Source organism: Notechis scutatus, chromosome Z (genome assembly GCF_049901735.1).
Source record: "Notechis scutatus isolate UNSWTSFEM ecotype Mainland chromosome Z, rNotScu1.2, whole genome shotgun sequence".
Lineage (NCBI taxonomy): Eukaryota > Metazoa > Chordata > Lepidosauria > Squamata > Elapidae > Notechis > Notechis scutatus.
This window is the reverse complement of record NC_142025.1, coordinates 27,238,497-27,266,250: the sequence shown is the minus strand read 5'-3', so window position 1 is coordinate 27,266,250 and position 27,754 is coordinate 27,238,497. Positions and strand designations below refer to the sequence as shown.

At 35.8% G+C, this 27,754-nt stretch overlaps 1 protein-coding gene and 1 long non-coding RNA gene across 5 annotated transcripts in view; one reads left to right on the top strand and one right to left on the bottom strand.

The window, feature by feature from the left end:
* Window positions 1–18,026, top strand: part of LOC148128803 (uncharacterized) — a 36,950-nt gene extending 18,924 nt beyond the window's left edge. Inside the window, exons 2-3 of the long non-coding RNA XR_015746003.1 lie at window positions 12,944–13,056; window positions 17,844–18,026. This is a non-coding gene — a long non-coding RNA (uncharacterized LOC148128803). The remainder of the gene's footprint in view (window positions 1–12,943; window positions 13,057–17,843) is intronic.
* Window positions 1–27,754, bottom strand: part of ZNF385D (zinc finger protein 385D) — a 212,894-nt gene that overhangs the window by 130,170 nt on the left and 54,970 nt on the right. For all 4 annotated transcript variants that reach the window (XM_087947593.1, XM_087947596.1, XM_087947594.1 and 1 more), the window contains exon 2: window positions 26,706–26,848. In XM_087947593.1, coding sequence (XP_087803719.1) covers window positions 26,706–26,848 — 143 coding nt within the window. The remainder of the gene's footprint in view (window positions 1–26,705; window positions 26,849–27,754) is intronic.

The following is a 27,754-nucleotide window of genomic DNA, read 5'->3' as shown; positions in this document are numbered from 1 at the left end:
GATGTTAATGAAATCAGACAGCCGCAACAATTAGACTTATGGTATACTTATAGTCATTTCTGATTTGGGTGTCCTGCAATTTATTCCATGTTGAAACATTATAATATGCAAATGAAGTAAATTCATTAACCCAGAATGAAGCCTACCAGTGTATTTCTTATGACTAGAAATGTGAATAAATCACACCAAAAAACAGCAATAGATTATAGAATGTAAGCATTATACAAAAAAATGGAATGCAGCCAACAGGAGCTTGGTAAATCCTAACCACTGAGTTTTTATCTTCCCAATTGCTGCTGAAGACACCAAAATTGTGGGTACAACAAAATTTGTATTAAGAAAAAATGGAAAACACTATTTACCAATCATATTACAAAAGTGTCGTTCAACTAATAAAATCATAAAGCAGTGCAAATGTTATTTAAATATACACAATATATTTATACATTTAATACAGACATAAATTCTTAATCATTATAAAATAAAGAGCAGCTAAAACCAAAAATTTAGTATACTGAGGCAGTATGATTCTTTAAAATGTCAAAGCTTTATTTTATTTATTTATTTATTTATTTATTTTGTCAAACAATTATTAGATAACATGTATAAGTATAAACATGGTTATAAATACATGAAATGACTACGAATAAAAACAAACAATAGGACAGGGACGGTAGACATATTTTGGTCTGCTTATGCACGCCGCCTACAGACCTCTTAGGAAAGCTCAATAGTAGTCAGTCTAATGTTGAAGATTTTGGGGTTTGGGGAAGAAACCATGGAGTCAGGTAGAGTATTCCAGACATTGACTACTCTGTTGCTGAAGTTGTATTTCTTGCAATCAAGTTTGGTGCGGTTTATCTTTAGTTTGTATCTATTTTGTGCTCTTGTATTGTTTTGGTTGAAGCTAAAGTATTCATTGACAGGTAGGACATTGCAATGTATGATTTTATATACTATACTTAGATCGAACCGAACGCGGCGTAGTTCTAAGTTGTCTTGGTCTAAAATTTCAAGTCTGGTGGCATAAGGTATTCTGCTACGAGTAGAGGAGTGGAGGATTCTTCTCATAAAATATTTCTGGACTTTCTCAATTGTATTAATATCAGATATGTAATGTGGGTTTCAGACTGATGAGCTGTATTCAAGTATTGGTCTAGCAAATGTTTTATATGCTCTAGTTAGTAGAGTGATATTACTGGAGAAAAAGCTATGCAGGATTAGTTAACAATTCTTAATGCCTTTTTGGCTATGTACTTACAGTGGGCTCTAGCACTTAGATCATTTGAGATGAGTGCCCCAAGGTCCTTGACAAAGTTTTTGTCATCAGCAAGGTCTTGACTATTCAGCTTGTATTTTATTTTTTGATTTTTTTTGCCAATATGTCAGATAGAGCATTTATTTGTTGAGATTTGAAATTAAATTAAATTAAAATTAAAACACTTTTTAAAAAATCACAAACTTAAAAAGAATCCTTCAAAATATGATTTGCTGCCTTGAGAAACTACCTAGAGGATGGGTGGGCAGATAGATAATTTATTTTGGTCAGTGTTCAGATAAAACAGAACACATTTGAACCAATGGTGGTATTCTACTGGTGTGGCCCGGTTCCAAGGATCATCTATGAGCGAACCGCTTAGCTCAGATGATCAGCTGCTGGACCCTCCCATCCATCCTGGCTCTATGCTGGCCTTTATTCCCTGGCTCAGCTACTTCGTGCGGCAATGCAAGTTGCCGCGCATCAGCTATTGAAGACACAGGGAGAGTGCAGGATTGCAGGAGAAGGTCAGTATGAAACCCTCTGGATTTTATTAAATCTCCCATTATATCTAAGTCTAAAGAACTAACTTTGCTGTGATGGAAAGATGAGTGCTTTGATGTAGTTGCCTGGTTTCCACATAATATGATTAAAACGAGTTTGAACATAATTTGAAATGAGTCCTCTTTCATATCTAAAAGGCTTACTTTAGTAACTCTCCTAGCCTGAATGAAAATACACTGCTCAAAATAATAAAGGGAACACTTAAAACAACACAATGTAACTCCAAGTCAATCACACTTCTGTGAAATCAAACTGTCCACTTAGGTAGCAACACCGATTGACAATCTATTTCACATGCTGCTGTGCAAATGGAATAGACAACAGGTGGAAAGCATAGGCCGTTAGCAACATCCCCAATAAAGGAGTGGTTCTGCAGGTGGTGACCACAGACCACTTCTCAGTTCCTATGCTTTCTGGCTGATGGTTTGGTCACTTTTGAATGCTGGCAGTGCTTTCACTCTAGTGGTAGCATGAGACGGAGTCTACAACCCACACAAGTGGCTCAGGTAGTGCAGCTCATCCAGGATGGCACATCAATGCGAGCTGTGGCAAGAAGGTTTGCTGTGTCTGTCATCGTAGTGTCCAGAGCATGGAGGCACTACCAGGAGACAAGCCAGTACATCAGGAGACATGGAGAAAGCCATCGGAAGGCAACAACCCAGCATCAGGACCACTACCTCCACCTTTGTGCAAGGAGGGACAGGAGGAGCACTGCCAGAGCCCTGCAAAATGACCTCCAGCGGGCCACAAATATGCATGTGGCTGCTCAAACGGTCAGAAACAGACTCCATGAGGATGGTATGAGGGCCCGACATCCACAGGTGGGGGTTGTGCTTACAGCCCAACACCGTGCAGGACGTTTGGCATTTGCCAGAGAACACGAGATTGGCAAATTCGCCACTGGCGCCCTGTGCTCTTCACAGATGAAAGCAAGTTCACACTGAGCACATGTGATAGACGTGACAGGGTCTGGAGACGCTGTGGAGAACGTTCTGCTGCCTGCAACATCCTCCAGCATGACCGGTTTGGCAGTGGGTCAGTAATGGTGTGGGGTGGCATTTCTTTAGGGGGCCACACAGCCCTCCATGTGCTCACCAGAGGTAGCCTGACTGCCATTAGGTATCGAGATGAGATCCTCAGACCCCTTGTGAGACCATATGCTGGTCCGGTTGGTCCTGGGTTCCTCCTAATGCAAGACAATGCTAGACCTCATGTGGCTGGAGTGTGTCAGCAGTTCCTGCATGACAAAGGCATTGATGCTATCGACTGGCCCACCCGTTCCCCAGGCCTGAATCCAATTGAACACATCTGGGACATTATGTCTCGCTCAAGCCACCAACGCCACATTGCACCACAGACTATCCAGGAGTTGGGGAATGCTTTAGTCCAGGTGTGGGAGAAGATCCCTCAGGAGACCACCTGCCACCTCATCAGGAGCATGCCCAGGCATTGTAGGGAGGTCATACAGGCATGTGGAGGCCACAAACACTACTGAGCCTCATTTTGACTTGTTTTAAGGACATTACATCAAAGTTGGATCAGCCTGTAGTGTTTTTTTCCACTTTAATTTTGAGTGTAACTCCAAATCCAGACCTCCATGGGTTGCTAAATTTGATTTCCATTGATAATTTTTGTGTTCCATTGATAATTTATGATTTTGTTGTCAGCACATTCAACTATGTAATGAACAAAGTATTTAATAAGAATATTTCATTCATTCAGATCTAGGATGTCTTATTTTTGCGTTCCCTTTATTTTTTTGAGCAGTGTATATCCAGACAATCTATCAAGGAGATTCTCACAGATTACAACAAATATACAGGTAGTCATCAATTTATAACCATTTGTTTAGCAATTGTTTGAAATTACTACAGTATTGAAAAGAGTGACTTGCAGCCAGTCCTCACACTTACAAACTAAGAAGCATTTCCAGGGGCATGTGATAGTTGTAACATCCTGACATCACCATTTGTTATCCTCCCAGTAGGCTTCTGAAAATTAAAATTAATGGGAGACTCTAGATTCATTTAACAACCATATGATTCACTTAAGAACTGCAACGATTCACTTTTAAATGACAAAAAGATTGGGCACAAATCTCTTAATAACTGCTTTGTTAAGCAACAGAAACTCTGATACCAACTCTGGCCATAAGTCAAGGATCTATGGAATCTAGATTCTCAGTCATGCAGGTCATAGTGGTTGCAAAGATGCTTTTTCAACTGAACAGTTTTTTTAGAAGAAAGAAAATATTTCTCTTCTCATCCAAGAAGCTTCACCAGTTAAAGCTTCTTGGATAAGAAGCAAAATGTCTTCTTCCTCAAAAAATAATCTAGTTGCCTTTTGAAAAAGCTCCTTTGAGACAGCTTATGGTCAAATACTACAAAAAACTTCCCAGCAGCATAGTGGAATCAAAAACTAGTGAAGTTCAAATAGAGGCAAAGAGGGATGTTTTGAGTTCCTTCACTGTGCATTAAGTTTTACTTGATGGTCACTTACATTCTATGATTTATGCCCTTAAATCAGAGGTGGTATTCAGCAGGTTCTTACCAGTTTTGGAGAACCGGTAGCAGAAATTTTGTCTAGTTCAGAGAACCAGCAAATGCCACCTCTGACTGGCCCCGCCCCCATCTATTCTCTGCCTCTTGAGCCCAGCTGATTGGCTGGGTCTTTTTTCGTTTCCCTGCATGCACAAGAGAACAGAGCTGGAAAACAGATTAGTAGGGTAGGAATGGAGATTTTACAATATCCTTCCCCTGCCATGCCCACCAAGCCACACCCATCAAGCCCATCAAGCCCCACACACAGAACCAGTAGTATATCTTTTTGAATCTCACCACTGCCTTAAATATATAAAAGAATTGATTAAATTGCATCATAAACATTTGTTATGTCAATTACTTTTACATTTGTTTTGAATTTATATTTTTTGAAAGGCATGATCAAAATCCCAACTATGTTTTCGATACCCATGCTTCACTACAAAACTATGTGGTTGGGCTTAGTTTTTGGGGAGGAAAATAAGGGGAAAAATTCAGCCTCTGCCGACTAGTATCCATCAATATTCATCTGGCTAGTGTCCTGCGTGTGTGAGAGAGTTGAGGATTGGAAAGTGAAACAGTACTTATCTCAATAGTTCTGACTAAAAACTGGTTGCTGCTGTGAAACTGAAATTGAAAGCCCATTCCTCTGCTTGTGTTTTGCATTTGGAACAGATTTCTTTTCAGGTGGGGAGAGGGAGTAGAACTCTTTACCATTAGAGTGTGTTAATAATAATATACAAAATACTAATGCTCAGATGGTCATTTCAAAAAATCCTTCCTTAGTGAGCACCTAGAAGCCAAGAGGAATATATCAGCCAAATTTCAAGTTTGTAGGCTTTATGGTTCTAGAGATTTTGTAATGATGCATGAATGGTATTTCACTTTTATATATATAGATAAAGATAAGAGAATGAAGAGAAAACTGAGATTGTGCTTTCATAGTCCTATGGTAATAAGGACAAATATAGAACTTTATTAATGTTTATCTGTTGCTTTAGAAATATTTCTAACAATATTTTTGAAAAAGTTATACTAGTTAAAGTACCAAAAGCAGATTATATCTTAAACATTAAAAATTAGGTTTTCCTGTGATTACTTTCTTTTTTATATTTTCACTATTTATAGCAAACTCTCCTGTATGTTTCTAAAAAAACAATAATCAAGGATGTAAAGTAGTTTTTATTATACCACACTAAACAAATTTACTAGATTTTTCCTATTTTACAGACAAGTGTTTTTGTTGCTTCTAGTCTGCCATTTTTCAAACATTTCAAGATATTTCTAAGGTTATGTCCTTTCTTGGGAGAAAATGAGGGGCAAACTCTGAAGTTGTCCCCTCTCTTTATGCATTTTTTTAGAGAGAAAAAGAGAGAAAAACAAGGAACATGCTGCATTATGATATGATTTCCTAATTGTGCTTAATTCTCCATTTAAATGCATCTATGGACCTTCTATAGATAAAATAGCATGGCATTCTCAGCTTTGAAAATTGAGCAGTTGTTCCATGCAACTGGAATTCCTAAACTTTAATTCCTAAACTTTGTAATAATCATAATTTGTATTCTTGTACCTTCAAGTCTGTTTAAATGTAGATAAGATTGATGAATTATTAGAGATTCCAAGGGCTATATAATTACAATTGCTATTTAACTGAAGAGGATTTTATGTTACTTTAAAAGTGGCAGTATTAGAAGCAGTGTAATCACACATGAATTGCCTTAAAAGTCTGTTGGTTTACATATATTGTATTATTTTGCTTATCTATGGTTCTTATTGAAAATTTCATATTAATTCTTTCATTTTTCTTGAGTCAATATACTCAGAACTATAACAATTGCTTGGTTTTTTATTCTAAGCGAACATCATTTTCTATTTGAAAAGCCATTATCTTAGTCAAGATTTTTCATTGTCTTTGTAAACATAACTCTTTTCAAAGCTCTACTTGTGCAATTTTGAGATAAGTTCAACAAGTAGAATAATTTCATATTTTGCCTCTGAAGATTATACAAAACAATATTAGATTAAAAGTTGATATTCTTTCAATAAAACAATGAACAGATAAGGCAGATGTACGTGGAAAGAAGTTTCTTCTGAATCTTTCACACTTGACCAAGATTTTTTTCCAGCTCTTACTGTGTATTTTTATAGTTTTAATCTAAGCATTTATAAAAATAATATTATAAATCATTGTTTCTTAAACATTTATTAAACTAATAATAATGTATTTTATATTTTTAATGTACTGTATATAAACTATAAAATTGTTCTGGTTCTTGAAAAATTCCCTTAGCCATAATATGGAATGGAATTGAAATAACTATTTTAGAATAGATTTATATTGTCACTATGATGGTTGATGAACTATAAATCACTGATAAGGAAATCTAAGTATATGCAGAATGTTTGTGTATGCATCCATCGGATTCAAGGAAGGAATAGTAAATTATTGAGACTAGTAAAATGCAAAATGTTGGTGCAGTGATTATGCTTGGAAGAAACCATTCATAAAAGAATTGTAAGGTCTGACAAAGAAATGAGTGAGATAACTATGATATATAATATGTTAAGAACTCTTAGGTTCTGTCAAACTACAGAAATAAATCTTAATACATTACCATGTAGTAATAATACTGCCATAAGTCAAGTATTGTTTCTCTTTTCATTGACTGATCTTAACATAATTGTAGTATTTCTGATGAAGAAAATGTTTAGCCATTATTCATGTATATAATTTGATACATTGAAATATATAATTTTACTCTTTCACCACGCCTTGATTCAGTCAATGGGTGAACCTGCAGGCCCAGCACCTCGAACACCCCCGACACCTCTTAGCATGCCCAAGGGGGCCAGCAGAGGGGTGCTTTGAGGCAGCAGGGGGGTGGCACATCAAACACGGCCATGGCGGCATGTAACGTGCCACCACTTCCGCATTGGAGGCACCAGCTCCAGAGCGGTGCTAGTCAATGGGTGAACCTGCAGGGCCAGCCAGTGCCTCGAATGCCCCCCTGCCGCCTCTTAGCCCCCCTCTGCTGTCCCCCTTGGGGATGCTAAGAGGTGGCAGGGGGGCATTCGAGGCGCCAGCCGGCCCTGCAGTTTCATCCATTGAGGCGCCGGCTCCGGAGCAGTGCTAGTCAATGGGTGAACCTGCAGGTCCAGCACCTCGAACACCCCCTGCCACCTCTTAGCATCCCCAAGGGGGCCTGCAGAAGGGCACTAAGAGGCAGAAGAGGTGCGGTGCATCGAACACGGCCGTTGCGGTATGTAATGTTCCACCGCTTCCGTATTGGAGGCGCTGGCTCCGGAACAGTGCTAGTCAATGGGTGAAATTGCAGGGCTGGCCGGTGCCTCAAACGCCCCCATGCTGCCTCTTAGCCTCCCTCTGCTGGCCCCCTTGGGGACACGAAGAGGCGGCAGGGGGGCGTTCGAGGCACCGGCCCTGCAGGTTCACCCATTGACTGCAGTAATGCTCCAGAAACGGTGCCTCGAATGCGGCAGCACGTTGGGAAAAGCCGCTGCCACCACTTTCCCAAAGTGCCACCGCTGTCGCATTCTGTCTGTCTGTCCGTCCGTCCATCCATCCATCCATCTAAAAGGTCTGTCTGTTTGCCTACCTGCCTTCCTGCCTACCTATCTGCCTGCCTGTCTCTCTCTCTCTATCCATCCATCCATCCATGTTCGAAGCGCCGGCCCCACAGGCACATCAGGAAGGTAGAGCAAAGTCAGTCTGAGAGGGAGGGAGGGAGGGAGGAGAGAGAGAGAGAGAGAGAGAGAGAGACCTGATGCATCAGATTGAATGAGGCCTAGTTTAGATTGAGGCCCTTTTCCACATTGAAACATCTTTGCCAGCACATTGAAACCTCTTTGGCTTCTATTAAAGTTTTTGTGGATGAAACATGGTCAAGACTATCAGGAAGCTCTCAGATTTTGTTGAGGCTTTAAACAGGATCTATTGGACCAGATCTCCACCCTAAAAATTACTTTTTCCCCAATGTATTACAGTGCCAATTCTGAAGAAGGCAAAACCAAAATGTACTGGTAAATTACAAGGAGAACACACACACACACACACACACACACACACCTTCTAACCCTGCTGGAGTAGGTGATTGGACTAGAATAGATATCTCATTATCTTTCTCCTCCCTCCCTCCTTCTTTCTTACTTTTTCTTTCTGTCCCTTCCTTCCATCCCCCCCTCTTTCTTTGTCCCTTTTTCTTTCCCTTTTCTCTTTATTCTCTCTCTCTCTCTCTCTCTCTCTCTCTCTCTCAATCTCTCAATCTCTCTCTTTCTCTCTCTCTCTCTCTCTTTATTTTCTCTCTCTCTTTCCTTCTCTCAGGCTCACCCCTTTAGATCAGGGGTCACCAAACTTTTGGACCTCAGGGACCACCAAACTCATAATTTTAAATCCTGGAGACCACTAATATGAATTTTGACTGACGGCGGCTTTCTGGTGTTGGTGGGAGAGAGAGAGAGAGATCTGATCCAACATCTCTCTCTCCCTCTCTCTCACACACACAGGCAGGGGTGGGATTTAGACCTCTGATCTAAAGCTGTCAAAACTCCAAAAACTGGTCAAGTAGCTCTGGGGAGGCCAGTCATAAATTAGAACACTTGCTAAACAATCGGTCATTAAGTGAGGACCACTTGTATTTGGTTTGCCAGTCACCTGGCCATGCCCACCCAGTCTCATGACCAGCAAGCTACGCCCACCCAGTCATGTGAACAGCAAATCACACCCTCAAATTAGGCCATACCCACAGAAATTTGAATCCCACCCCTGGGTGGGGGGCACCAAGGATGAGTTTGTAGCACCAAGGGGGCAGTGGACCGAAAAAGTTTGGGAACCACTGCTCTAGAGTCTAGACATTATTTGATCTACAGAAAATAGTAGGCAGTTTTTTCAATATATGCCTAGCCTTTAAGGATTTAAAATGCACAGCTCCTTTCTTTTTTGTTATCTTGCTATCTTGTTTTCTCTTAACTTTTGTTATCTTTATAAGAATTATGTTGCAGAGACTAACTCATCACCCCCAGCTCTCTTTCTTTCATCTTCTCTCTGAAGAAGAGAACTAGTCCAAGATTATGAGTGAGTTTAAAGGATAGGTAGGGTATCCTTCAATTTCCATTCAGCATTCTCAGTTATTACATGGGACTAGATCCTCTTTTCACTTACTATAATAACATTAATAGCAATTAAAATAATTTTATATAAAATTAATAATAAAGGGTTTTTATAGCACAGTGGTCTAAACCTAAATTTAAGAGGCAATATAATGGTAAACTTTTGTAAATGAGCTTGTAAAAACTAGTAAGACTCTCAAATGAGTATGATTCATTTCAAGGCTTCAAATGTAGCAATGAAATCATAGTGATCTGACTTCAATTTAAAGTAGCAGATGATTTTCTGCCTCCTACAAGCATCAAACATTAAAGGTATAATCTCATTATCTGATCAGTTCCTAAAACAATGTTTGAAACATACCTGGAATAACTTTCCTAAAATTTATAACTGACATGTTCTGCAGAAATATTTATTTAGAAACTCCTATTATTTGTATTTCAAAATAATAAAATGGAATGATCTTATGTGAGTGCCATCTTTTCTGAGGTATAACAAGCTTGCTTTCTATAGCATTGTACAATTTTTATTTTCCCCTCTCCAAGTGTCAAAATAATTTAGAAACCACAGCAATAAAATATTAACAATATATCTAATCTATATTATTTACATATATTAATGAAATGAAAAGAGTATACTTCAAAATACAATGATAATCCATCAGTGAACAAGAGATGTAAGCAGTAACAGAGCTTTAAGTCATGTAAAATTTGTGTTACTCTTTCGTGATATTAATAATGAAATAATGTCCCATATTTCTTCTTCAGTTATGTTTATGATCGTTAATGATATGTCATGAAAGGAAGCATAAAAAAATTGCTGAAGCATTTAGGCAATGGATTTTTTTAATATTACACAGAAAATATCTTACATAAACCATTATGTTGTATGATTAAGGGGTTGGATTGAGACCTAGAAAACTAGGCTAAAAATCTTTCTTGGCCATGGAGATTCAGTTTGGGGCAGTTGCAAGACTACTGTTGTGAGATAAGTAGGATGCTGCCTTGAACTATTGGACCCCGTAAAATGAAGCAATGTAGAGATATTTATATTTCAGTTATTCTATAGAATAAATTATATCTTACTACATCTCTGGTTGTAAAGCCTTTGATTCAGTGGTACATGTCAAACTACTCCTAAAACTAAAATCTTATGGTATCTCTGGACATCTGCATAATTGGATAGAAGCATTCCTGTCAAACAGACAACAAATGGTCAAAATTGGGAGCTTCCTATCAAATTCTGTACCTGTCAAAAGTGGTGTCCCCCAAGGCAGTGTTCTAGGACCATCTCTGTTCATACTCTACATAAATGACCTCTGTGATCATATTAAGAGCAACTGCATTCTCTTCATTGATGATGTAAAGCCACAACACCACTGACAATACTGCTACCCTTCAAAAAGATCTTGACTATGTATCAGAATGATCAAACAAATGGCAACTTCAAATCTCAACAAATAAATGCTCTATCTTACATATTGGCAAAAAAAATCAGAAAATAAAATACAAGCTGAATAGTCAAGACCTTGTTGATGATCCAAACTCTGTAAAGAACCTTGGAATACTCATCTCTAATGATCTAAGTGCTAGAGCCCACTGTAACTACGTAGCCAAAAAGAGTTGTTAACCTAATCCTACGTAGCTTTTTCTCTGGTAATATCACACTACTAACTAGAGCATACAAAACATTTGCTAGACCAATACTTGAATACAGCTCATCTGCTAGACATTTGCTAGACCAATACTTGAATACTTGAACCCGCGTTATGTATCTGATATTAATACAGTTGAGAAAGTCCAGAAATATTTTACAAGAAGAGTTCTCCACTCCTCTACTCGTTGCAGAATACCTTATGCCACCAGACTTGAAATTTTAGACCTAGAAAACCTAGGACTACGCTGCGGTTCAATCTATGTATAATACATAAAATTATATATTGCAATGTCCTATCTGTCAATGAATACTTCAGCTTCAACTATAACACAAAATAGATACAAACTCAAGGTAAACCACACCAAACTTGATTGCAGAAAATACGACTTCAGCAACAGAGTGGGTCAATGTCTGGAATGCTCTACCTAACTCTGTGGTTTCTTCCCCAAACCCCTTAACCTTAGACTGTCTACTTTAACCTTAGACTGTCTACTGTTGACCTCACCCCTTTCCTAAGAGGCCTGTAGGGGGCTTGCATAAGCGCAACAATGTGCCTATTGTCCCTGTCCTATTGTTTCTTTTTATTTTTCTTATATGTATCCATTTCATGTATTCATAATTACGTTTATACTTATACCTGTTATCTTATAATTGCTTGAGAAAATAAATAAATAATAAATATTTCAGATAGACCATGAATGACTTTAACTCTATACAAATATACTTTAAAAACACTAGTTATTAAACTTACAACATAATTAGAATTGCTGCAAGATGAATTTTTGAACATAATGAACGTACATTTAAATATATGTTTATATTTGGAAGAGGAATGGAGAAAATAATATTGAAGCATCTTTGGAATACAATGTAAAAGTGGGTAACCATCCTATTAATTGTTCATTATCAACGTTAATTATCCAGGTCATTTTTATGCAAGGTATGAGACTTGCATTCTTCCAAGTTCAGCTTATGGTCACCATTCACACTCTTATAGCCCTGGAAAACAGTTAGACTGAAATAACTTTAAAATGAGGCACAACTTTTTTTATATAATAATACATGGAGACTGAGTGAACTTAATATATCAGCCAAATTTTACTTTTACAAAATACATATATTTGCTCTTTCATATATGTAGACACACACACACACACACACACACACACACACACACCTATCAACATTTATTCATGTCCTTAATTTGGCTGACAGGCACTAGCTAAAGGGATGAAAGCCGCCAAGTCTAGATGCGAGGACAACTCAAAAAGTGGGTGGGCTTCAGAACCCTTTTATTCCTCAAAGTTCTTGCTTTGTTGATTTACAAGCATGACAGCTACTCTTGCCTTGTTGATTTATAACTCTGATAGCTATTGATGTGACTTGGGAAGGGGTTTCCTCAGGCCAATGTCTTTTGTCTAGTATTGGTGACATTTTTTTCCTTTGTTTCTTTACCGACTTGATTCCTCCTTAACTACATTCCCTAAAGGAGTTTTTCCTGGTTTTTTTCTGCCCTGCTTCCATGCTTATTTCATCTTTAGGTATGGCAGTTTAGGCCTAGTCTCACAGGTGTTATTGTTTAAACTGCAACAATCATGCCCAACATCCTTTCACCATCAATGCATCAACTTATCAATCCAAATATTAATTTACATACATAGAGGTTTAAACTGGTATCATTTCATATGTGGATATTGTCATTTTAGTTACTCAGGAAACCATGCACTACAACTTGAATTTTAAATCTCACTTTTATTGCCTATGCACATCCTCGTGTGCACTTTGGTTAACTGATTGAAGAAGCTTATTGGATGAGAAGCAAGGAAAAACAAAGTCCAGCTGCTTTTTAAAAAAGCACCTTTGGTACAACCATGATTTGGATGGCTGAGAATTTTCATAGACACAGGATCAAGGTGGGTTTCCAAAAAATTTTGCTTTCTTATACCAGAACCAAACAATCAATACCAGAAACTATATATTTAATCAATCTTTGGCATGCTTTGGTTTGCTCTCTGTATTCCGAAGAAGCACTTTAGTTGTTGACTGACTAGCCAAATCTGAAATAAACAGCTCTAGTCTTTAGATACTACGTGATTCTGTTTTTAAATGTTACACACTTGCTCAATACACGCATACATTCACACATAGAGAATATATTTTGTACATCAACTTTATAGTTTGTTTATTGAAAACAACATACAAGTGTTTAAAATAAATATATATTTCTAAATCCATCCTGTCCCTTGCATTAATTTCCCATTTCCAAAAACAATACATAAATACTTACTATATAAGTTATCCTAAAATTGATAACATTGTTACCTTGGACATGTGAGACCTGTCAAAGATTAGAATTATGTGAGACTGTCATTCAATGGGTATGAAAGTTGAAATTTAAAGAAACCAGAAAGCAAACATATAAATATATTTTAGCTTTGCTGTTCAAAAACCCTGCTAAGAATATGATGGACAGCTAAGAAAACAAATCAACTCAAAATTGTTACTCATATAAATGACCATACCCAAATGAGAAGGTCTAGTTCTCTAGAGAAGGGTCCAGTGGTAGGATTCAATTTTTTTTACTACCGGTTCAGTGGGTATGGCTTGGTGGGCATAGCAGGGGAAGGATACTGCAAAATCTCCATTCCCTCCCCACCCTACTAACCTGATTTCCAGCTCCATTCTCCTGTGCAGGGCAACAAAAGAAGACCCAGCCGATCAGCTGGGACTTGAGAGGCAGAGCATAGATGGGGGCAGGACCAGTTAGAGGTGATATTTTCTGGTTCTCCGAACTACTCAAAATTTATGCTACCAGTTCTCCAGAACTGGTCAGAACCTGCTGAAGGGTCCAGTGGTGGGAAAGGTGAAAAGAAACCAAAAAAGGAGGATAACCAACAACCTGCTGGGTTGTTGACACAATTTCAGTGTGATGAGTGCAGGTTGGAAAACCTGACAGACTTTGTTAGGAATAGATCATCAAGGAGAAGTTTAAAAAATGCCTTGATTGTACATAACTAATCAAACAAACAAACAAACACAACAGGCTTTTTCATTTTATTGTATTTTATTGTTAAATGTGCATTTTTATAATAAAATATGCTACTTTATTATTCTTTAAAAAAAACAAAACAAATACTACATTTATAAATTAAATAGTTGCACAAGTTTCATCTGCACGTTAAACATATTTTTGGTTCCAAAGTAAATTAAAACCAAACAAAATTCTCAACCATCTTAAATATTCATATCTAAGTAGATTTTCTGAATTGTTCTCTACCTACTTGTTCCCTTGGTGACAATTTTTAGCCCTTTTATTGTCCATAGCAATACGGAACTTTAAGATATTGCATTTTAATTTTGTTTTGTTTTAATATAATCATGATTGCATATTACTGAATGTCAGAAGCTTAACATTGCCAGGCTTTTATTTTAAATGTTATTGTTTTAACAGTTTTAATATAGTTTTATATTATTTTATTATTGATATTGTTTTAATTCTTTCTTGGGAGTCCCCCAAAGTTTGGTATAAAATGGGCAGACAGATAAATGCTTTAAACATGAAGTAATAATAATTTATCCATATTAAATTTTAAGGCCAAAATAAGATTCTAGTTTTTTAATAAAGCATGAATATATTTTGATGAGAAACAATGTATGTGTTGACAAGACATTGTAACTTCCCACAATCCTCCCCAATTCCAATTTTCATTACTTCACCCTTTCTGTCTATGGCAATTAAGTCATTTGTTCAAGTGATTACTTTTGACTAATTGCTGCCTTTTAAGAACAGGTTAATAGCAATCTCCATATTTAAACTGCAGATTCAAAGAGTGATGCTTATTATGCCATACTGTACAGAATAATATAACCACTGAACGCTTCTAACCCAGCTCCATTAAGACACAAGCTGTAAACTTCAGCTGATTAATATATTACATAAATGCTTTATTAAAACGCATTTTAAGCATTTTCACTCATCAAGAGTTGACAAATTTGAAGAGCACTTCATTTAATTAATTTTCTAGGAATGTTTTGCATGCAAAATGAGTGCCCACGGGACATTGAGTACACAGAAAAAGGCTGTACTATTATTGCAGAGCATGCTATAACATACTGAGAACTAGTCAATCTTACTTCCCATTGTGCCATGGCTGCTACAGTATGTAGAAAGCAAATTAATCAGAAAATATATAAAGATTACAGAGAATCTGAACCCATATTGGCCTTATGGAGTAAACCAGATAAGAATCAAAACCAGATAAGTTAATTCTACTTTATAGTAAAGCTACATTGATAAAATCTGGAAAGTCTGAAAATACATATCTCCTCTCCCCGTCTCATTTAGAGCCTAAGAAACTAGGGAGACTTCTCAGCTCTTTGCCCCTCTGACTAACCAGATGTGGACTATGCTGTCTCTTAACTGACTGTTGGTGCATCTCTTGACCCTGTCTCCCAAGGCCTTGTCTGCATATCATCACAACCTGTAACAATAAATGTAATCATGAAAAGGACTAAGGTACTTGATCTAGATGATCTGCCAGTTTCTTATTATAAATATTCTGAGGACCAATTTTTATAACCTTTACAACAAATGAAGAATATTATTCTATAAATGGAAAAATTCCTGACAGCCGAAATGAAGCCAATATAGCATTAATAGTTAAAGAGGCCCAGAATCTGACTTTAACAATAAGTTAGTAATAAATATTTTTATTGAATAAGGATTATGTTATTTACAATTAAAACATTGATAAAAAGATATACCTAAATTTGTTTAGACTTTGCAGTTGATTTCTAAAGAAAATGATAGCTATTTTAAAAGAAACATTTGATCTGTAGGCATGTGCTTGAGTTGGAATAAATTGTTACTGAAGATCAACATAACATTTGAAGACAAAAAAAATGAATTTTAAATGGACTTGAAAAGTACAATTTACAAAAAGAGATGGAAATACTGGATTTACAAATGGAATTGGATGATCATTTAAAAATAAAATAATGTATTCAAAGAGTGAATCCAAATCCAAATACAAGAGAATTACTGGAGTTACTTCATAGAAAATACAAATGGATTATAAAGATTACAGAGAACTTCAAGAGAGAGCCAAAGAGACTAGAAAAAAACAGGAGTTAGAATTTTAATTCTATGGGATTTAAAAATGGATGGAAAGAAAAAGGAAAAAAATACAAAATTGGTTTACCTAACTCAATTAAATAATGAATTAATGAAGTGCTTATTGGTTATCAGGACTAGAAAGTTTCACTCTTGAAATTATTCAATTGTACAATGGATTAGCTTCTAATATTTTCATTGGATTTTAATTTATTTAAATTTTAGTGTGTGTGCGTATGTGTGTAGCATGTGCGTGCACACACACACACACACACACACATACACATTTTAATGACTGTAATTCACCCAGAGTTACCTTATGGGTGGCTAAATTTTTTATTTATTTATTTTAATTTTATTGTATTTATTATATTATTTATAAATAATAATATTTATTATTATTATTTATAAATAAATTACTATTTTTTATTTTAAAAAGAGGCTAGTATTTCTGGTAATGTTTAAAAGCTTTCAATTTATTATTATGGGTCATCACACAGTCAGCTAGATATTTAGATTGGATTTGAACTGTTGAGAGTGAATCTGCCTTTGCAATTGACTGATGGTGATTGTGTCAATATATTGTATTCTATTGATATTGATTGATTTGTTTTCTTTTGTGATAGTCATCCTATTTCTATCTGCGGGTCTTTGTATTTTGTTACTTTTCTAGTTCTTTCTCTTTGATGTCTTGTCTCCAGATACTACCAAATTTACTATCTACATTTTTTGTCATTCTTAACAGTTGTTAAGTCTGGAGTGTTATGTGGCAGATGCTTGTCTGTTAGAATTCTAAAGTGCCAGAACACTTAATTTCTTCATTTTCTATTTCTTTATTTTATGGTCCTACCAGTCCTTGATTTCAAGGAAATAGTAGATCTTCCAATGTACCATTGTTGCTACTTTGTCATGTTGTTGTTTGTGGTTAGTCTGTGTGATCTTCTTGCAGCAGTTAACAATGTAGTCCAGTGTTTTTTAAGCTTTTTGCAGAGATGACATTTGCTGTTTATGCTGCCTTCTCAATTATGGCTTTGTATACATTTTTTTTCTTAAGGCTTGGACTTGTCTAATCAAAATTAGTCTCTTTCTTCAACTTTCCTCTTTTTAGCCATTACCAGGTCTTGCCATTATCTGCTATGACCGCTATGTGCTGGTCATTTAATACTTTGTCTTACCAGGTCTCTTTATTTGTTCGTTCTGGTAGTTACGTTTTCAGTTCTCATTAAGCTTCCTGGTATACTAGCTTCAGTGCATCTGTTTCATTGTCTTTTGGATATATTTTTTCAATACCCTTTTGTTCTTCTTCAACTGTCTGATGTACTTGCAATATTGCATGTCCACCTATTTTCCTTGGTAAGTAGAGTCTATCAACATTGCTGTGTGGATAAAGGACATGATTCATTGTCATTATTTTTCTGGTCTTCCCATCCAGCATTTATTGTATTTGTGTCCAGTCCATTATACCAGACATGTATTTAATGAATGGAATTGTCCAGGTGTTAATTGCCTTGATGGCATTTCCAGCACTTAGATTTTTAACCCTCTTGATATATTGATATATTAATTATGAATCTTTTTTTATTTCAGTGTTATTGATGTTGCCACCTTGAAGGATGCCCAAACTGTAGTGACTGTCTTCCTCCAGACCCTTGATATTATTTAATATGGCATTTTGATTCCTTCAATTTTCACTATTTTCCCCATTTGATGATGCGGATGGTGTATTTGTCCAATGCAAACTCTACTGCAATATCTTGGCTGTACATATGGACAGTGTTAAATGATTCTATTTCAGATTATGTTTTTATGTACAACTTCAGATCATCCATGTAAAGGAGGTAGGACAGCCTAGCAGATGTTTTTGATGTGTGATAACCATAACCTGATGGCCATGACCAATATTGAGTTACTCAGTATTGTTGACGAAGGGATCAGTTGTAGGAAGTTAGCACCCACTCCTCTCCTAGAAAATTGAAATAGCCTAGGAAATATTTAAAAGGCGGAATATTTCCTCTAAAAAGAGTAGAAACTCAAGAAGCAAGACCCACCTCAGAAGCAGAATCTCACCCCCACCTTTGTTAATGGGTGGGCCTGGGCCAGAATACTTTACATAACAAGGAACTCTAGGTAAAGCTATAGCAATTGCCAAAAGCTCTTTTAAGGGCATAAATCATCCAGCAAGGCTAGACCAAGCCTGGAACTCAGGACAGCCTACAGAGTTGCCCTGGGAGTCTGACAACCAATGGGATACATTTCTTACACAGGAACAGGAAACACTAAGGTGGGGCCCAACAAAGGTTATAAAACCCAGGCACTCTCAGCAACTCAGCCCTTCTGGACCTTCTCTTCTCACCCTTTTTTCTTGATCTCTTCTCACCTTGAAGCATGTGATCACCCTTCTCTGGAGCTCCAGGCCATGTGGTCCTGTCCATCATTAAACCTTCCAAGGAGCCTCCATGTTTCCAGTGTCTTTTTCCCCACTTGGAACTGAACCCAGAAGGATATTTCTTTCAACACAGTGCAATGATAAACATCTTGCTAGTAGTATCTGATGGATTATACATGACCTATTTTCACAAGACTTTATGGGACAAATGAAAGTTTCGTATTGGAAAACTACCTGAAAATATATATCAGTTTAATATGGGAATTCTAACTGCTGTCTACGTGAAAATGTTTGCACATTAAATATCTGACTTTGGAAATAAATAAAATGGAATGTTAGCAAATGTGAAACATATGTCCTCTTTCCCATCTCAAATTAATATAGATGCACACACCTATGCTTCAGTGATATGACTTTTTTAGAAACAAAAAACGCTAATGATTTGCTTTTATAAAAAGAGATAAATTCAGTTGTAGAATTTTTAAAAAACATTCCCTCAAAAAATTAGTTACATTCTTTTTGAAGCCAAGGACTTAAAACTTCTTTATGGCTTTCACAGAACTATTTACAGCTTAAGTGACTGAGTTGTTAACATTTCTTTCAACATATGACTTGAGGGGATACATGCACTCTACAATTAAGTACATAGCACCTACAAACGTTCTGCTAACCAGATTGCTAATTAGCATGCTGTTTTTTATAATGCTTCATAAAACTCTACTTAATGCAATCAGATGAGAAAAAAATCATTAAAAGTTACTTCAATTGCTGCTGTGCAAGGTGTCTCACGACTCACATTATCCCTACAGCCTTTTTATTATGATTATTGCTCACCCCATGATTTTCATTTGATACTGATTTGAGAACCCCAGGGCAAGCACAGTCTCCTCAGAAGCTTTGTGTAGTGCTTCCTAAACTTTTTACTTAATCAAAGTTACTTATCATAGGATTCTTTTTACCCAGTGTAAGTAAAACACATTAAATAAATATAAATGTCTTGTTGTTGTGGGACAGTTGCTTGATATGTCATTACCCAAAGGGGGGAAAACACCTTTTATCCAATTTAGGATAATTTACCTGAAGCACTGAGCTAGACCAAACAACTTACTCTCTGTTTTGAGTTTCTATTAAAATAACTCAATATCTATTCTCTCATTCCTGAAAATCCATTAAGCTTTATTCAGCAGATCTTTGGATGATTTGCAGTGAAACAGCAGTGTTTCTGCTATTGTCTAATAATATGAGTCCCTTTATATTTGATAACCGAAAGAAAATATTTTGAGGAAAACAAGAAATAGATTTTCAAATTTTGTGATATTGGATTTAATATTAATCACAAATTCCTGGCTCAGTATATGCTCAACATTATCTTATAGTTAAACTATATCTGACCAAAATTGGTAAATATTAAGATTAAAATTAAATAATAAATAACCAAGTAGATCCCACAATAGGATTGCCAACTGTAACAGCATTAAAAGCAAACTCAACCAAAACCAGTAAAGTGATAAACAAACAGGTAAACTCAGGAATTTTTCTGACAAGGATCTTGATAAGCTGGAAATCAAGTCAGACCTTACAATCAGAGATGTTTCAATTGTTCTGTCATACCTGCCCAGGTTGTCCCCTATATATTAAAAGTTTCTAGCTCCATCTGAACACAGTTGGCTCTCATAATCTCTGGTTTCTTTAGCAGATTGGTTCAGAATAATCTACTCTCTTTATCTCTTACAGTTATTGAATACTTGTATTTGTCTTCTGATATTTTATCTTCAGATGATGGTATCAATAGATGAAATGGATGAAAAAAGCTCCTAGTTCATTCCAGGGTTTCCAGGATCAAGTCTGGGTTAGGAGTAATGTGCCTGGCTTTTGAGGTTGACTTTTAGTAAAGGGCCATGATGTCACCTTCCCTTCTCTGCCAGAGAAGATAATCTTCATCATAGAATATTGGTAGAAGTTGGCACTCAACATAGAGATGTAATCATCTGTAACATCTGTAACATCTATCACATCTCATGGGTATTACAATTTCTCTCCATGTCAAAAGGACTCTAGGATATAAGTTATCTTGTGTACTGTTTTCTCCATAAGGTAAGTACTTGAAGAGTGTGGGAAGTGGGTAAATGAGAGGACTAAGAGAGAGAAGAATTGAGGAATAACATAGATCTATAAATACAGAGTGGAGTGAAAATTGGAAAGATGCTTAGCTTCTACTCCACAGGATTACTTTGGTGAATGGATTAAGCCATTAAGGAATCTGGAAATGCATTTCCTAAGATGACTTTAAAGAAGTAAATGTTGGCTAGACTGCCATTTACAGGCAGCTGAAGATGTGATTTCTGGAACAATTTCTTTAAATTGTTCTTTTAATATGCCCAGTAATGTTTGGTGTTCCTATAAAAACTGCCTGCCTTTTTGTGAGCATATTTGAAAGTGGGCCCATAGTTAGAAAATATAGTGGGCAAAATCAGTAGTTAGTAAAAAAAAAAAAAAAAGTGTGGCTAGCCAACCTAAGGCACAGACAATAGAGCTGGGAAGTACTGCATTTAGCTTTTAATAGTCCTCCTTCCTCCAGTCTTTCTCCATACCAGAGGAAAATACATGATAAAATAAATACTTTTAGAAGATGCTTTGGTAATTACATAAGTTACATAATTATCTTTTACATATTATTTCTTTGATTTTATTTTTAACTATTCAAATGACTAGAACAAAATATTTCAATTTATTTTATCTTTGTTTCTTGCTGAAATGGTAAAATTGCAAAAATAGATATTTGTAAAGAAAAAAGCCATACACGTAGCCTCAAAAGTCACATAATTCTTCATAAAATCTTTTTAAAAGAACATGAACTCTTTTCAGAAACATTAAAAAGTATGTGCTTGTCAAATTGTCCTGTTAAGTCAAATCTAACCTACAGCCTATCTTTCCTTAGGCTGATAATGTTCTAGTTGATGTGACATGTCCCTAAAGGTTTGTCAAACAGGGAGGAACGTGTTAGAAATGCACTAGCCTTTCTTAGGCAAAATATGTGTTTACTGAACACTATCAGCTAACTCAGGCATAGAAATGATAGTAAATGGAACTCAATATAATCTAGCATGTCAGGAAACTACATTAGAAAACAGAGGTCACATTTCCAAACAAAATCTCATTATTGCTACCACTGTAAGAAGTCTGTACCTCTATTCCATCAGAGATCAAATTTCAAAAAGCAAAATTCACAAACAGCAGTGTGATAGATTTAAGCAGATTTTTTAAAAAATTAGGTTGCTTTATTGTTCTGCTTTAATATATGCTATTCCGAAATCAAAATGACATGTGGTAGATGATATAAATATTTCAATATTTCAACAGAATAAACAAAGCATTTGGAATACAGGTTACTGACTAATATTAGCCATTATTTACTCAGCAAAGATTATAGAAAAACTTTGTTGCTTAGAATAAAGTTATATGTTAATGGAAACATGAAGCAGATGTTGAAAATGGGATTTCCAGGGATCTAGAAATGAAACAGCACAGAATATATTTATTGGATACAAATCCAGGTTTCAACATAATCATCATGAAAAAAAAATAGGCTACAGTACAATGAAAAATGCCATTGGTATTTATTGTATATTACTTTCTTGTGTCTACATGCTATTTGCCATAGCATGTGAGATTTCAGGTTGCTCTTAAGAAGAAGCCATCTTAGAATTGAACAAATAATATTCTGAATCTGTGTTTTGTAGAATGAAGTGCATGTGCTTGTATAGTTACACATGGATTTGCACAATTAAGCTTGGAATTTTGAAGATTTGTGTTTCCTATGATTCTTTCTCTCAAGAATTACAATTCATAATTTATTATTTGTATTAAAGTTATTGTTTATTTTAATGTCTTCTATTCTAAGGGAATTGTTTGATAAAACACTATAAGAAAAACTGTGAAGGTGCTCTATAGTTGAGTAATGAAAAGATTAATTGGTCTATTCAATTTGATCTATTGGAAAAAGAAAAACGTATTTATCTATCAGTCTATCTATTTATACATCTATATTCTACCTTTTCTCAAGATAGCAAGTATAAAACAGCATACTTTGTATAGAAATCTATAAAAATCAAGCAATTGTGAGTGCTAGTCCTGCCTCAGGCATGAAGCCAGCTAGGTAGCCTTGGATTAGTCATTTGCTCAGCCTTCGGAGTGGGGGGGGAGAGGGGACAATGACAAACTACTTCCAAAAATCTTACTCAAAAAAATTAGTCCAGGGAGTTGTCACAGGAGTAAAGGTCGATTTAAAAAATAAAAAAGTTAATAGTTAAGATGCTTTATACAATTCTTTTTCAAATTATCCATTCTGTTAAACAAAATGTATTTATTTGTTAAACATATTTCTGTGTCATTGCACATGAAAATCAACATGATTTTTCATAACATACAAACAAAAACAAAGTGGCAAAATGTCAGAACAAGCTTTTAGAAAATATGAAATGCAGAAAATATGATTTGAGAATTACAATTAAAAACTTGCTTTCGTGTTTTACAAATATATGGACAGACTCAGATCACAGCACTAGTGTGGAAGCATGGCCATATCACTTCCACTTTCCCAAGGTTTTACACCTTGGGCTTGCATTTCCCTGTCTTCCCTTTTGTAGCGTGCAGTAATAATTTAATATAAAATTTCTATCTTTCATACGTCCAGATGATACAGAGAAGGATGAATTGTAATTATTTTGTATGTCTCCATGATATAAGAAAAATATAGACAATAAATTATGGAAAAATGATAAATGAAAAATGATAATGTATAGATGCCATCTTTGATGTCTTATAGTTTTCTATGTTTGTTTTCCAGCTCTATTATTGCTATTTTATTTTATTGTATTATGTTAATATTCATCAAACATGCATTAGAATGAGCATGAGCTATATATGAAGCATGGAAATAGCATCACCAAAAATCCAGTTCTATTTTTAATGTCATTTTTAAATTAATGACTCACAAGATGCCAAATTTGTATTGTACCTACTGTCTGCTCATTTGTTTCATATTACCATGCATAATATGAACAGTTTATGACTCAAAACTTGGATTATTTTTAAAAAGGCAGAATGCTACATATGAGACGCATACAGGTAGTTCTTGACTTACAACCATCTGTTTAAATCACCCTTCAAAGTTACAGAAGCACTGAAAACAGTGATATATGATCAGTTTTCTCACTTATCACTGTTGCAGCATCCGTACAATCACGTGACCAAACCCTGGATGCTTGGCAACCAGCATATATTACAACAGTTGCAAAATTCCGGGATCCCAAGGTTGTCACCTGCAACTTTCCTAGGGAAAGCAAAGTCAATGGGGGAAGCCAGATCTGCTTAACAAATGCATGATTCACTTAACAACTTCAGTGATTTGCTTAAAAATGCTTTAGAACTTTACAACCACGGCAAAAAAGGTTGTAAAATGGGTCCTGACTTACTTAACTATTCCCTTGCTTAGCAAGGGAAATTTTGAGTTCAATTGTAGTTGTAAGTAGAGCACCACCTGTATCTCAAAATGTATAATGCTTAAACCTATCCTTGAAAATTTACAGCTCAACAGTTGTAATGATTCTGGGTTTTTCTCTTCTCAATATAAATTTGTTTGTTTTCCAGACAGTAAGAAAAAAACGGAAGGAGAGTATTTATAAACTCTTAAAAGTCAAAATAATGTCAAAACTGCATATGTTAACTATACAAATTATATTTACATAGTTAATTGTGCTTCTTAATTAAGCTCTAGAAGAAAGCAGACAACGGGTATTCATGAAATGAATGTATGAGCTGTCCAAGTTTTTTTTTCACAGTATGAAAACAGCTATATAGAACATATGTGTTTTGCAATTACACAGCTTTGTTTTATTTCTGTGCCTCTTTCCCTAACAGGACCCATCTGGTAAGATATGGAACAACCAGTTAAAAAGATAATACTATTGATGAATATTCATAAACAAGTCTCAGCTGAATTTAGCAGACTTATTCCTAGCTAGGTGTGCACAAAATTTCAGTTTGTTATAAATTCAATGATTTCAATAACATTTCATCTTAAATAAATACTAATACTATTGCAGCTTAAGTTTCCATGTTCTTAAGACATTCCAGATATTTCAGATATTATGTTGCTATATGTCAGCGTGTCTTTTACAATATTTATGCTACAGTATAGATCATTTTTACTAACTGTAAATTTACCACTTGCAGTCAGAGAATCATAAAACTTTTCCAGATCCTCAGAACTACACCAGTATCTGTGGTCAAAGAACCCTTCAGAATTTCAATAAACACCAGCATTGCAATAAAGGGCAATTGGCAGAATAATATTTCTAAGTGCTGATTGCCATCAATCATTTGGAGAAACAACAAAAAAGAATTAACTTTGCAACCAGTCCTTGGATTTAAACCACTGCAGGTCTGTAAAGCAAAGCAAAGTAAAATCATGACATTTCACTTAGCAACTGTTTAATTCAATGTCCGAGTTGCCAGTCCCAATTGCAGTCACTAAACTAGGACTACTTGTTACAGGGTGAATAAATGGAAATGTATTCCATTTGTTAGAAGTACAGTATATAGCTACATAAGGAAAATTTCTATAATCTGAGTTCCATTTCAAAATGTAAGTAGAATATATCTTTACAATATGTCTATAAGACTTTCCTTTGAAAAGAATGTTAATACCTTATGTGTTTTGGGAGGGGAAAAGGGATCATGCAATTTCTCCATGACTGAGGAACACGTTCTAGTCCATTCTATCTTCCCCACATTCAGAAGGCATGACTGTATTCTAAATAAAGATTTCTCCTTTCATTTAAGAGTTTAACATGTGGTTTTTGCTATACTCTTCTATTTATCTGTGGAATGCTTTAATCGGGAAAATCATTTGGCATCCATTTAATGTTCTTCTGGGGTAGGGGTGTCAAACTCAATTTCATTGAGGGCCACATCAGTGTTGAGCTGGGGGGGGGCTGGGATGGGTGTGTCTGGATGGCATGGCCAGCATGACGTCACTTGTGTGTGGGGAATCTGTGATGGCCCAAGTGCTCTGCCAGTGAAAAGAGGCTCTTGAGCTCAGTTTTTGGCTGGGACAGCCTCCTGCAATCCTCTGCCAATGAAAACGGAGCTTGGAGGAGGCTTCACACAGCCCTCATGAGTTCTGTTTTCACTGGCAGAGGCGCTGCGGGCCAGTCCTTCGCTATTTCCAGGGCAGCCCCATGGGCCAGATCTAAGCACCCCACGGGCCAAATCCAGCCTCTGGGCCTTGAGTTGACACCCCTGTTCTGGGGCATTAAGTGGAGGGTTTAAAAAAAAACTCAGTAAACACTAGCAACTCTTTTAGTGCTTTTTATGTTTTACTTGTTCCTGGTGCATTTGCTACTTTTTGTCATTCTAGTTAGTGATTCTTATGTGGTGCTTTGTCATCATTAAGTTCTATGGGCTTAATTAAACCAAAGAAATTCAGCTACTGGGCAGTTTAAAAATGTAATAAACAAACACAGTAATTAATGGGAAAGCTCAGCCCTATTTAGTATTCTTGTTAAAAGGGATTCAACATTATTAGTTTCCACACGACAATGGTACTGAGAAATTTATCAGTTTAGTTTATGTCCCTATAAATAATTTAAATACTTATTTTGAGTTTTTAATTTGAATCCATTGAAAAAGCAGATAAATATTAATTTATAATTAATTACTTCAAAATAATGGATCTGATGTGTTCTCTCATTAGCTATAATTAACCCAATAACTAATCTGACATAAACAAATTGTAAGATAATTACTCTTAAAGAGAATATTTGTAGCTCAGAGTTGAAATGAGGAGTCACTGGTGCTCTCTGAGCTTGGTTGTTTTCTTGCAGACGTTTCATTATCCAAACTGGATAATATTATCAGAGACTAATTCTGCTGATTTTGTGTGTGTGCATGCAGATGTTTGTGTCTACATGTGCACACATTTGTAGAAAGATATTTTTTGGCTTGCCAATAATTAAATGGAAGTATATGACGTGGAACTAAAACTTCACTATAGTACTTACAGCATTGAAGTTGGGAAAGAGATTGACAGCTGCAGCAGTGTCCAGTGGGAATGGAAGAAAGGGTTTGAGATCCAATGATGGTGGCAAGGAGGGAATTGAAGGTCGTACCAGGGCTGGAAAAGCAGGACTCTGGCATGTACCTCCTATATAAAGAAAAAGAAAAGAACAAATGAAATCATACATAATTGTTTCTTAATTTAGTTGCATTCTAATTTGGACCGCAGGTATTAAAACTAAATCAGTAAAAAACATTTTTTTATCAATCCCATTTTTAAAGGAAGCCTAGCAGGAAGCAATTATTTTTTCCACTAGTATTGAGTTCCAGATTGCTCCAAGTATGAACCACATCTCCAATATCATTTTTACTCCATGAAGCTGAGGAATCCTCTGAGGTATATAAACGCAGTTAGAATTAGAGGTTGGCAGTTAGGAGGAAGGTGAATAACTTATCCTTCTCAGAAGAAAAAAGAAGTCAAAAATATTTGCCTTTTAAAAAAGAAGAATTTATGCAGCCCTACGATTGCAACAGATAAGCCCACAGATAAGTCTGTAATTTTCTTCTTCCAAAAGTTACTGTTTAAAATTGTGGTTTTTGTCAATTTGTGTCAAATAGCCTCTGGCAAATATCCTAAAGTGCAGAAAAAACAATTGCCACCAACCTGCCTTCCATTGAGGACTTGTATACCGCATGAGTTAAAAAGAGGGCTGTGAAAATATCTACAGACCCCTCACATCCTGCACATAAATTGTTTCAACTTCTACCCTCAAAACAATGCTATAGGACATTGCACACCAGAACAACTAGACACAAGGACAGTTTTTCCTCTGTTAAACAACTAATTCCCACAACACTGTCAACTTATTGACTAAGACTGTATTACTGTTATTCCTCTCATTCTTCCTAGTACCTATCTCTTCCCACTTATGACTACAACTAAGTTGTTGTATCTTTACAATTTATATTATTTTATTTGCTTCCTAGTATGGTTTGATTGTTTATTAATAACCTATGACTATCACTAAGTGTTGAATCTTATGATTCTTGATGA